This window comes from Mugil cephalus, chromosome 9 (assembly GCF_022458985.1).
Source record: "Mugil cephalus isolate CIBA_MC_2020 chromosome 9, CIBA_Mcephalus_1.1, whole genome shotgun sequence".
NCBI classification, from domain to species: Eukaryota; Metazoa; Chordata; class Actinopteri; order Mugiliformes; family Mugilidae; genus Mugil; species Mugil cephalus.
The window spans coordinates 2,150,884-2,162,061 of NC_061778.1; the positions used below are offsets into that span (position 1 = coordinate 2,150,884).

Consider the following 11,178-nt stretch of genomic DNA (forward strand, 5'->3'; position numbering starts at 1 on the left):
ATGCTATTAATCTTTAACACTGTCACAGGACGTACCACGGTGTCATGTGAGAATCTGCACTTTACACCATCACAACGACACAAGTTCCCTCAGGAAAAGGAGAAAAGAGCTGCAGGTACACGGCACGAACATTTAATCCAAATGATGTTTATCTCTTTCTAGCTCTGGTGCTAAACAGCTGGTTGTTACAGCTGTTCACTGGGAGTTTGTGACTCTGATTTCTCTACGTCTGATGCTCCTAAAGCTGCAGTTATTCATCTTTTAGAGACTCGCCAACAACTCCATGTAAGTCTGTTTTTGTTTTGTTTCCTCTCCAGTGAGAATTCAGACGACATGAGATGTATGATGATATGAACAATTAAGCTACTGTGACCGAACAATTTCCTTTGTGGATCATTAAGATCTGTTTAAGTCTAAAATACTAGCATCCAGGAAACAGGTCTATATAAAAAAAGTGTCAATAAATAAACAGATCAACCTCGTTTAAACGAAGCATCATGAATCCAAAATGAACATTTTATTGTATTTACAATATGTTAAAGGCGTAAAATAAATGAATTATTACACATGTTCCTATGTTATTGCCCTTGAAGGATGAGTTTCCACTTCAGTTTTGGATTAAAAGTGTTTTCATGGACCTTTTCATGTGTTTGTGATGTTTTTCCGAGTCTCTGCAGAGATTAAATCTACTTCACATCTCTTCACCAGCTCAACATTTGCTGCTAGACGTGATTTTTTACTCTGGAACGACTGATATTTAACCGTAAAAACGCCTCCGTGTCCTCGGCAGGTTTGAAAATGTTAACCAGCTGGTTAACCTTCACAGCTTTTCTGGCTGCTTCACTGAATCCAGGAGCTGCTGGACGTGGACGTGAGGCTCTGACGTTTGCACCGAGTCGCTCGATAACAGTTCGACCAGATTCAGAGTTGACTTTAAACTGTGGAGACGAAAAGGACGCAGGTCAGTAAAGACCATCAGGTCAGTCTCATCTTCAGGTTTATGTTTTCTATTAATGTGAAAATGCACTCACACAAACCAGGGCGCACTGGTGTTAAACATGTTAAATAGATCATACACCGTTAAATTCAGATACAATACAATGAGAACACACAAACACAGGGATAAATAAATAAATGAATGGGGAGGAAATAGATAAAGAGAAAAGAAAAGAAAAAGGCTGTTGTGAAAAAAATTAACTTTTGATCAGTTTCATTTTGTTTATTCAGTAGAAAATAAACTGACAATAAGAAGTCATTTTTCCTGCTTCCATGCACTAAATGAAACAGCATCAGTTTCATTTACTTGAGGCATTAACAAAAATGTCCACGTCCAAAAAAAACACTACTGTAAAAAATGATTCATATATTTCTTTGCTTTTTTCTGCATAAATCTCTTAAACCACTTTACAAAACTACCAAAAAATCCAAAAAGTCCATCATTTCCAGGATTTTAAGCCTTTTAATGCCAGTTTAATTAATTAAAGTGTCTGTTGTTTTTGTTGTTTTTACAAAAAATAATAAATAAATACCAAAACAAACAACAACAAAAAAACCCCACATAAAATGAACTATTTTCCATAAAACTAATGATGGGAAACTGGGGCTTTTTTGTTCACATGACTGGATTTGACCAAGATTAAATCTAAAATATTGACTGGATTAGCATCAGATTTAAAATGCACCACCCTCTTGTCACCTTAGTGGACAAAAATGTCCCATTGACTTTCATTATTATCACATATTTTAATCTCCATGACCCAATATTTACATTCTCTCCACAATATCACGGTTTCATTTTGGGCAGAAACGGGTCAAATTTGTCTCTTTTTTTTTTTTTTTTTTTTAGTGTTCGACACTAAAATCAGCCGTTTCCCTGTTATAGGTTCCTGTGCAGAGCATGTTTGTTATTTGGTCGTATTTGCGGCTACGTCTGGTGATTTCATCCCTTTGACACCAAAGACCACGATGAAGTTCTTCTTTCTTCATCTTTACATAGATATGAGGCCAGTTGACGAGGAAAACATGTCCCTAATTATTCCTGAGATTTAAATATTTGAGACTGTTCAATCACAACAGTTTCTCAACAGGACACTTCCATGTGATAGAAACATGCAGTGACGTCTCCTCTAACCTGTAGGTGAGGTCCAGTTCTGGCACACCCCCTTCGGAGACCTGCAGACCCCTGGTTCTGGTTCCCCCGCTGACCTGGAGCCGGTCTTCATGCACAGCGACGGCCGCCTGGTGATCCCCAACGCCAGCGTCCACCACAGCGGCCTGTACTACTGCCTCCTGCGGCAGCCAGGGGGCGCCACTCTGTGGCAGTACGAGCTCCACGTCGTCGGCCCCGGCGCCGGGTTCGGGTCCAGGCTCAGGAGGGACGCCGGGTCTCTGAGGGCAGGGGAGGCCGGCGTCTCAGGGGGGACGTTTGCAGGAGCCGTGGCGGCTTCGGTGCTGCTGACGTTTGTGTTTGGCTTCAGCCTCGGAGCTCTGACCAGGACACATGTCCTCAGGTGCGTTCAGGGACTCGTTCTATATATACAACCTAAAAACTAACCTTGTTCTAAAACCACTGACCGATGACTGTGGAATATTTGTTTGTGTAATATTTGTAGAAGCCGTCTTATGTCTGAGTAACTGATCTCATACACCTGTATCCTCCTGTTTCCCCCCCTCAGGTGTTTAGGGGCCGTCCGTAGGAGGCTGCGTCGGTCACCACGGCGACGCCAGGGCGACGTACCGGATCACCAGGTCACCGTGACGACCCTGCCTCCCATGTACGACAACCAAGGCCTGGAGATGGAGCAGGAGACGAGAGACGAGTCCGCGGACGGAACCATGACCCCGTCACCTCCCGCGAAACCTCGAAGGAGCTTCAAGCACAATCGAGAGGCGGCGGCGGCGGCGGTGGTGGTGGCGGCCACAGCGGCGGAGGAGGAGGAGGAGGAGGAGGTGCAAACGACGGCCTATCTGGAGGGATGTGGCAACAGGTTGGAGGAAGTGGAGGAGGAGGACGAGGAAGAGGAGGAGGAGGACGAGGAAGAGGAAGAGGAGGAAGAGGCAGGAAGAGGGATGGAGGAGAAGGAAAGCAGTAGTGAGGAGGAGGAGGAGGAGGAGGAGGAGGAGGAGGAAAGGGAGTCTAGTGGTTTCTATGCGTTAGAAGATGGAGCGAGTCAAACTGAAACAGACGAGGAGAAAGATGGAAGAGAGACAAGGATGGAAACGTTTGAGGAGGAGAAAGAAGGAGAACCAGACTCTGATCATTCGCCCTCAGACTCAGAAGAAGAAGAAGAAGAAGAAGAAGAGCCTCCCTCCTCCTCCTCCTCCTCCCCTCTCCATCCGGGCCACCGTAGTCGTGTTATCCGTCTCTACCAGTACGACGAGGACGGCCGGAGGTACGACCACCTCCCCGAGGACCCGCCCCCCGAGGACCCGGGTCCCGCCCCCCTGCTCAGGCCGCGCTCCCGCTCCCTGACCCGCCTCAACGCCATCATGGCCGCCGCCTCGGCCTCACCCCTGGACGGGGAAGGGACGAGCGAGGGGAGGTCGCACTTCCACATGGCGATATGACAAAACAGAGGCCTGGAAAATCCTAAATTACAAAACAAATAAATTAATAAGTAAAAATGTTCTTGTTTTTTTCCAGAGGATCAAAGAAAAAAATCTGAAATAACAACTGAACTCGTCCTGTTTCTTCTTTGGTTTCTTTCCTTTGATTCAACTTGTTTTTTTACTGCTGAAATAAATCTTGAAACTGTTTAAATTTGTGGTTGTTCTTTAAAAGGTGTTTCAGCAGTTTCAGTTTTTTAATTATTAACCTGAGCCCTTCACAGTTTGTAAACAGTGTGAAGTTTTTTGAGGGGCGGAGCTTAACTGGAGGCAAAACATCTCAAACAACAGTTTATTTCAATGGACGGTTTTGACACGGACTCTATTCACCGACTCCTAAACTCTCACTCACTGGACGATTTGATCTAAGGACACAGAAGAGACGAAGTCTGGTCTGTCTTCATCGAGTGAAGCCTCCGTATATTCTCAGCCGCTAACATCATGATGTCACACTGACGTAGGTATTTACTTGGAGAAATTTCACTGACAAGTAGTATTTTTTAGTTGTTTTTTTTGAAAATTTTGATTTGTTATTATATTGACCCTGATATTTAACAATTTCAACAAATTTACACCAATAAACTCTTTGTTTCAAAGTAAGAACAGATTTCTACAAACTAATGTCGTTTAAAAATATTTTATGTAACATAATAAAAAAAAAAACATCATTTATGGGCAAAATTTTACTCATTTGTGTGTAAATTTCATTTTTATAAACTGAACCGTGTCGGTTTTGACTAAAAATTAAACAGAATTCTACAAAATGTCAATTAATTAAAGTTATATGAGGTAAAATAAGAGGTTGCAGAAGTATTTAGTGGATAAACTTTGGCACGATTGTTAAACTGGGCCACTGAAGGACATTTTGCGATTCTCTGGAAAATAAATCTTTTCATATTTTGTTAGTAGAAAATAAGCTTTTCCTTTGTAATTTTTTGTTAATCATGATTCAATGTATAGAAAAATAAATGAGAGGGAAACATCTTCTTTCTCTTGCATCATTTGAGGTTTCAGCATCCTCCTCTGTGATGCTCTGTGATGCTCTGTAGACCACATAGACCATTTAGACCATTTAAACCATTTAGACCATTTAGACCATGTCTTATCCATCAGGGTGAGTCAGCGTGTTTTTATAAAACCATTTATCAAGAGGCAGCGCGTCGTACTTCCATTTCCTCTTTATTATTGTGAAACATCTATAAACAAGACATAAAATGAGAAAAAAATAAAGAATAAAGAAAACATAAATCCCATAGCTCTGCGCTCAGTTCAACGTTTTCTTCTTTTAATAACCACATTTTTTTTCTCTTTTCTCCAAATTAACACTATAAAAAGTCTACTGGGTGAGAGGAAGGCGCCTCTGAGGGAAGTGAGTCTGGGGTCAGTCCACGGGGATGTAGTCCATTATCTGTGTCGTTTGTTGGCGAGAGGTTGGTGTCAAAGGTTCCTTTCTTATTTCTGTGTTGGTGGGTTTTTATTTTTTCTCCTCCTTTTTTTTTGGTGTTTGGCTACGACGCTGACCAACCTTTCTGCCATTCCACAAACTCATCTAGCAGCACTGGCCCTGCACACAAACACAACGGCTTCATGAGACTCGTTATAATCACAGACATAAGAGAACAAGCTGCACAAAGAAACTTTAAAAACTGAGCCCGGAGTCAGACGGACTTTGTCCTCCAACCAACCAAAAAAATAAATGTTGAGAAAGCTGAGGATACACGGAGACACATCACTGACAGTTTCAACACTGCCTCAGTCGCAGTGTGAGGGTTTAACCTCCGAGTCGACCAGAGATTTAATTAATGACTCAAACTGATTTGTTCTCGATGGGCCACTCACTCCTCAGGCTTCTGTAAACATGAGTTAAGTTAGTTGAACACTCACAGGCTCCGTCTTCGTCGTAGTTACTGAGGTCTGTGTTGATGGTCCTGCTGAACTCCAGGACGTTGTACCACTGGTCCTTGTTCATGCCCTTGTACTTGGACTGCTGTGGGAGGGAGACATTCACAGAGACATTCAAGGAGACGTTAATGAGGTCACTGGCGTCACGACCGTCTGCAGCCGACATCCCAGCAAATGTGAGGAGAAGGACAACGTTACCTCCAGGAACTGGTGGAAGACTGGGAACAGAGGCCACGTCCTCCCAAGCAGCAGAGCTAGCATGGACTTAGCCGTGTCCATGTCCAGACTCCTCTGGTCCTTGTCCTGTTGAAATTCGAGACAGTCAGTTATTTTTGATAAAATCAAACCTGGACACACGGTAAACCGACGTGTCCTTGTGTCCTGAGCCAAAAAAGTCTTGAACGCACCACAAAGACTAGAACCAGTGACCAGAGGAAATAACTGAAACCGATAAAACCAATGTACAGAGCTGTGGATTTGGACCTTAAAACATTTTAAAGCTATTAAATAGTGAAGCTACCAGGCCCACAACGGACTGATTTTTAAGTTTATTTGCACACTTCATCTAAGAGAAAACAAGTAAAAGTGAGAAAAGCTTTTACAGATCAGATTATTTACAAAGAGCCTGCAGCATTAAAGGATCGTATCTGGTAGCAGTGAGTCTTACACTTATCGGAGGTTTGTTAACACTGTCAAACATTTACAACTCTTAAAGATTAAATACAGCAGCAGCTCAGATTATAAAGTAATTCAGTGGATTTTCCCGGTTCAGCGGCTGTAAAAAGAGTTCCACACGTTTCAGGTTCAGACTTTCAACCCTGTGTCGTAGGAAACCACTCGCGGCTGATTCTGAATCCACCTGCACATCACAGAGAAACGAGTGAAGCAGCAAACTCACTCTGGCGAAGTCGAAGGCGTATCTGTAGATATGCTTGAAGACCACGGAGTCGTTGAGCTCATTGCGCAGGTAATCCAGTTTGCTTTGTAGCCGCTCTGTACAGTCACACCTGCAGCGCGATGAAAGCGTTAACAGTCTCATTCACGCTCTGAAAACCAAAAGCTAAAATAAAACCGTTAACTCACTGTAATATCGTCATCCCTCTGAGCCACTCGTCTTTTGTGAAGAAGCCCATACTCACTGCTCCTAGATGCCAGGCTAAAACTAACATGATAATCTGGAGGAAGAGAAGAAGAGTTCAGGCCTTAGTCCCCAGACAGAAAAGAGACGTCCCTTATTTTAGCTAAATAAATGAGACTCACATTCTCCGGCTCCACACCGATGTCTTCGCAGAACTTCTCCATGGCCTCTGGACCGACCACCTTGTCGGCGCCGGCGTACGTGTGGAACCAGGCCAGGCACTTCTTAGTGGAGAAAGTCTTCTCGCCATTAATCGGCCTCGCCGCTCGGATCTGAGGCCGCGTGAAACTACAGGCGGAGGATGAGGTTTGACAGTTTGAGATAAATACTCGCACTCAGTGATACGGGTTTTCATTTACAGCTCAGAGATCAAAGGTTTGAGACACAGTCAAAGTGTAAACGGCTGCATTCAAGTCCAACTTTCAGGCGTGAGTCAACGTCACAGTCAAACATTTGCTGCTGACGCTCTTAGTGAATCCAGACATTTAAACATCTTTAAATCCTGGATTAGTTCAAATGCAGCGTTTCAGACAAACACTCGTCACTTGTTATCTTCTCACCCAGGATTCATTTTAAAACTGGACATAATCAGACCCAGAACCACGCAGTGTAGAAGCTGCTCACCTCGTAATTTTACGCCTGTGTTCATGATCGTCTGCATCAGGCAACGGCCTTTTCTTCTTCACAGGCATCACTGCACCTCTACTGGGCTTCACTAGCTGGGCTACACACAGGTACAGATTAAACACACACCCACACACTGATGCTAATGATTTATTTATTTAAATCTATGCAGGTCATACCTGTAAACTTCTGGCTGCCTTGTCCATTCAGATGCTAGAGTAACATAAACCATTTAATATTATTATTGTTGTTTTGTAACTGTAATAAATTTATCGGCTAAATGTAAAAATTAACAACTACTTACATGCTTGTCCAGTGTTTTGGATAATGTCTGTCAGACTGCACGGTTTGTTTCTGTGAGGAGATGCAAAAAAAAAAATAAATAAATAAATAAAAAAATCATTATAAAACATCTACAAACACACAGGATTTTTTAGCTTTTCATTAATGTTAAAACCACAGCTTGTATAACAGAGGAACTTCTCCTCTTAAGTGAAGCTAAAGCAAGTAGAGCTCCCCCTGGTGTCTGGCTGAAGTATAGGCCATAAGCTCCGCCCCCTCCATGTTAGTGGGAATTGGGTCAAACTAAAACACTAAAAAAACACATCAAATAGATGGTTTCTGTCATTTAAGGTAGTTAATAAAATAAAATAAAAATAAATAAATATTATTACAGGTTCAAGTGTCATTTTTTGAGGATGTGACGTAATGTTGTCCACCAGTTGCCATGCCAACCACTGCATAAAGAGTGGACCGGACACCCCCGGGAAAATAGCATCAGTTTGGACCAATGAGAGAAAGCGGAGACATGTTTAGTCCATATTTATAAACTGTCTATGGTTAAAACCTGGAGGAGGAACTGGGTCAGACATGGATGTAAATATGTAGGTCAAATTAAAAAAGCTCTTCTTAGAAGAATTTGCAAACTTCACTTCAGGAATAAACTATAATAATCAAGTGTTTTTGGTATGAAGCAAATCTTGGACCAAATCTTTAAAAAATAAATAAATGTTTTGCTGCACATTTTACCACAAAACAACCATGTGACTAACGTCTTATTGCAGCTAAAAGCCTGAGCACAGATTATTTAGTCCTGTCTTGTTAACAATATGCATAATTTCAATGTTTACGTTCAAGTAAACACAATAAATAAAATAATCGGAATTTTCAGTGTCAAAACAGACCTTGTGCAAACATTAAAAGTGGATACGCGTTTGTTTTTGGAGATATGAGATGACTAGTAAACTGTTTAGGAGAAGAGCTTCCCTCTTATCTGATAAGTCCTCATAATAAACTTAATTTTTTAGTTTAAGACGCCACTTTCAGTCACACATTTGATCCAGCTTTTTATACTTTAGTATAAATGAAATCCGTTTCTCAGCAGCTGTCAGGTACATGACTCACAATGGTGTAATAACAGGGTCAGTGACTAAAACTGAATAAGTTTAATAGTTTGCGGTTGAACTTGACGGCTGGTGTTTGTTTTGTGCTGATCATGTACAGACTTGAAGTTTAGCGAAGTTAAAATTAATGAACACAGTCTGTGGAAGAGCGTTTGATTAAATAATACAATTTTCATCCCATTACAGTGGGAAAGTAGTAGAAAAGATCGGTGTTATTTCCGCATTGAACGTAGAAATCCGAATGTCAGTTAAAAGACGTTAATTGACAGTTAAAAGACGGTAATGTTTTCAGTTATTTTTAAATAACACCTCCTGCGTTGGTGCTAACGTTAGCTGAACGCCGCTAACCAGGCTAGGATGACTAATACCACGATTCCCGTAAACATCCCTCATTCGGCTGGCAATTAAACACCACAAATTCTCCCCGTGCACCTTAAAAATATGAATCTCTTACTTTTAGATTCTGCTTGGACTCGATAAAGTCTCACAACAGACTTCTTTTGTTTGCTAGCTAACGTTAGCTCGTCAAGAGCTCCGGGGCTAATGTTGGCTAATTTGTCAACACCAGCGTTAAAGGATTATCATTTCAAACTGAAGACGCCTTAAAGCGTAGTTTGGGTGAGTTGGCTGATTTAAAACAGGTGCTAGATTAAAATAAACCCTTAAATACTTTCAACAAACACTTACCCCTTTAGTTAAACTCTCCGGTGCCGGGGCTTCTGTTGGAGCCGGCGCTTCCGTAGGAGTGGACGATACCACTACTTTATGGGGGTGTGTAGCGAAGGCAAATTCACATTTCGAGTGAATATGCTTGCAATCACATGATTTAAAATGATAATAATAATAACAATAAGGTAAGATATTTCCACGAATAATCATAAATAAATTAAATATATTGTCTAAGATGACAATTAAGCAGACAGAAGATCCGTTTGTCATAGTATCCACCCTGTCGGATGGAAAAAAGTATAACGTCCATGTGTTTTTTAAAGGAACAGGCCTTTATTTTTTGGCGATGACATGTAGTGATGGGCAGTTCAGCTCTTTTCTGAGAGTGAACTCTTTTACCACTTAGACTTTTATGATCCACAAGGGAAAGTGTTTGGTCATAGCAGCTTAGTTGTTACAAAAAAAAATGAGAGTTTGGAATAAAAGAAGTTTTATAGCGTTCACTATGGGAGCGGAGCTGAATCAGATGGAGAATGAGCTCTGCTGCTCTTCTAATGTTTGGTGGATGGAATGGATTGTCCATCATGGAGAGCAGTTTTTCCAGTGTCCTCTTGTCCCACACTAAGACAAATGTCTCAAATGTCAGATTTCGGATCAAGTTGTTGATCCCACTGATGTCTTTTTTTTGCTGGTACTACTTCCCTCAACAAACAGCAACGTACATACTGGTAGAAAGACTCCAGCAACTCACTGCACACATTAAAAGACCTGAGCTTCCTCAGAAAGAGGACAAGAAAGAGTCTTCTCAGGTCCTTCTTGTACACAGCATCACCGATGTCCCTCCAGTCGAGGCCTGTTGTCCATGTCGAGTCCCAGGTACTTGTAGCTGTCGACTATTTCCACCTTCAGGTCCTGGATGGTGACTCTTCCTCCTGAAGTCAGTGTATTTATGAGAAGTCTAAGTTTGTTTAATATTTCAATAAAACTTTAATCATGCAAACAAATGAACGAAACACTCCAATCGAATCCATACAAGCAAGAACAGAACCAAACTCAGTAAACACTCATAACTACGTCCGTACTCTTTCTCACCGTTTTCTCGTCTTACTCAGTTTATCCGACTCTCTGCTTTCACCGAGAAGAAATGTTTCCGATTCAGAATTTCTCATTCACTGGATCCTTCAACCGCATTTAGTAAAGATGACAAACACAAAAACACATCATCTTCTGCATCTAATGTTTGGAAAACTTTGCCAGTTTAAATAAAGAATGAAAAAATATCATAAGGGGAACAAATATAGACATTAAAGTCATTAAACATAATAAATGACAATAACTGAATAACCAGTGATGCAAAACAAAAATGGAAATGCACGTACAGGTCACGTTCTTCTTCAGTCATTACTATCATAGTTTTAAATATTTAGTTTTATATTTGGGATGATTTCAATTTTTTAATATTTTTTATTTTCAAGTCACTTCTTTGTGCGAAATTAATTGAACATCAAGAAGTGTTTATATATAAAGTGTTATATATATAAATAATTTGAAGGCCATAGCAACTTCTAGCTAAGTCGTGGTTCATCTTCTGGGAACCACGAGTGTCTGCAAAACATTTCTGATGTGTTCATAAATAAATTCAAAGTTTGGGACACATTTATAATATGGCAGATGTTATTTAAGTCGGGACAAATGAACCAACAGACAATTTTTTTTTTTTTTAATCAGTCTTTGTGTTTGTTGTATCTACATGTTTTATAATATCAGATTAAAATCATTTAGAAAACTGTCATTTAAACTTCGAAATTAACATCTGTCCCAATCCAGGACGAATAA

The 11,178-nt window shown here is 41.0% G+C and overlaps 2 protein-coding genes across 6 annotated transcripts; one reads left to right on the plus strand and one right to left on the minus strand.

Moving 5' to 3' along the window:
- Nucleotides 1–87: 87 nt before the first annotated feature.
- Nucleotides 88–4,282, plus strand: LOC125013135 (apoptotic chromatin condensation inducer in the nucleus). Of its 2 annotated transcripts, XM_047593497.1 has the most exons (5): nucleotides 88–285; nucleotides 791–961; nucleotides 2,138–2,510; nucleotides 2,676–2,949; nucleotides 3,097–4,282. In XM_047593497.1, the coding sequence occupies exons 2-5, from the start codon at nucleotides 799–801 to the stop codon at nucleotides 3,565–3,567; spliced, it is 1,281 nt and encodes a 426-aa protein (XP_047449453.1). In that variant the 5' UTR covers nucleotides 88–285; nucleotides 791–798; the 3' UTR covers nucleotides 3,568–4,282. The 2 variants fall into 2 exon arrangements, with proteins under 2 accessions (XP_047449453.1, XP_047449452.1); XM_047593496.1 differs by having other exon boundaries at nucleotides 2,676–4,282.
- Nucleotides 4,283–4,766: 484 nt separating this feature from the next.
- dcun1d5 (DCN1, defective in cullin neddylation 1, domain containing 5 (S. cerevisiae)) lies at nucleotides 4,767–9,443 on the minus strand. Of its 4 annotated transcripts, none has more exons than XM_047593507.1 (10): nucleotides 9,361–9,443; nucleotides 7,575–7,624; nucleotides 7,450–7,483; nucleotides 7,271–7,365; nucleotides 6,769–6,934; nucleotides 6,592–6,683; nucleotides 6,407–6,515; nucleotides 5,707–5,811; nucleotides 5,491–5,593; nucleotides 4,767–5,170 (listed from the first exon to the last, which is right to left on the minus strand). In XM_047593507.1, the coding sequence occupies exons 3-10, from the start codon at nucleotides 7,474–7,476 to the stop codon at nucleotides 5,115–5,117; spliced, it is 753 nt and encodes a 250-aa protein (XP_047449463.1). In that variant the 5' UTR covers nucleotides 7,477–7,483; nucleotides 7,575–7,624; nucleotides 9,361–9,443; the 3' UTR covers nucleotides 4,767–5,114. The 4 variants fall into 4 exon arrangements, with proteins under 4 accessions (XP_047449463.1, XP_047449465.1, XP_047449464.1 ...); XM_047593509.1 differs by having other exon boundaries at nucleotides 7,271–7,370; nucleotides 9,361–9,441; XM_047593508.1 differs by lacking the exon at nucleotides 9,361–9,443 and adding an exon at nucleotides 9,128–9,283.
- Between the last annotated feature and the right edge of the window lie 1,735 nt (nucleotides 9,444–11,178).

Bases quoted from the DNA above. Each gene is read 5' to 3' on its own strand.
- LOC125013135 (XM_047593496.1), top strand. From the start codon at position 799: ATGTTAACCAGCTGGTTAACCTTCACAGCTTTTCTGGCTGCTTCACTG. The intron at 962-2,137 runs GTCAGTAAAGAC...TCTAACCTGTAG, and splicing joins TGGAGACGAAAAGGACGCAG to GTGAGGTCCAGTTCTGGCAC. The intron at 2,511-2,675 runs GTGCGTTCAGGG...TCCCCCCCTCAG, and splicing joins ACCAGGACACATGTCCTCAG to GTGTTTAGGGGCCGTCCGTA.
- dcun1d5 (XM_047593507.1), bottom strand. From the start codon at position 7,476: ATGGACAAGGCAGCCAGAAGTTTACAG. The intron at 7,366-7,449 runs GTATGACCTGCA...TGTGTAGCCCAG, and splicing joins AGGCAGCCAGAAGTTTACAG to CTAGTGAAGCCCAGTAGAGG. The intron at 5,171-5,490 runs GTGAGTGTTCAA...GTTTGTGTGCAG, and splicing joins CTACGACGAAGACGGAGCCT to GGCCAGTGCTGCTAGATGAG.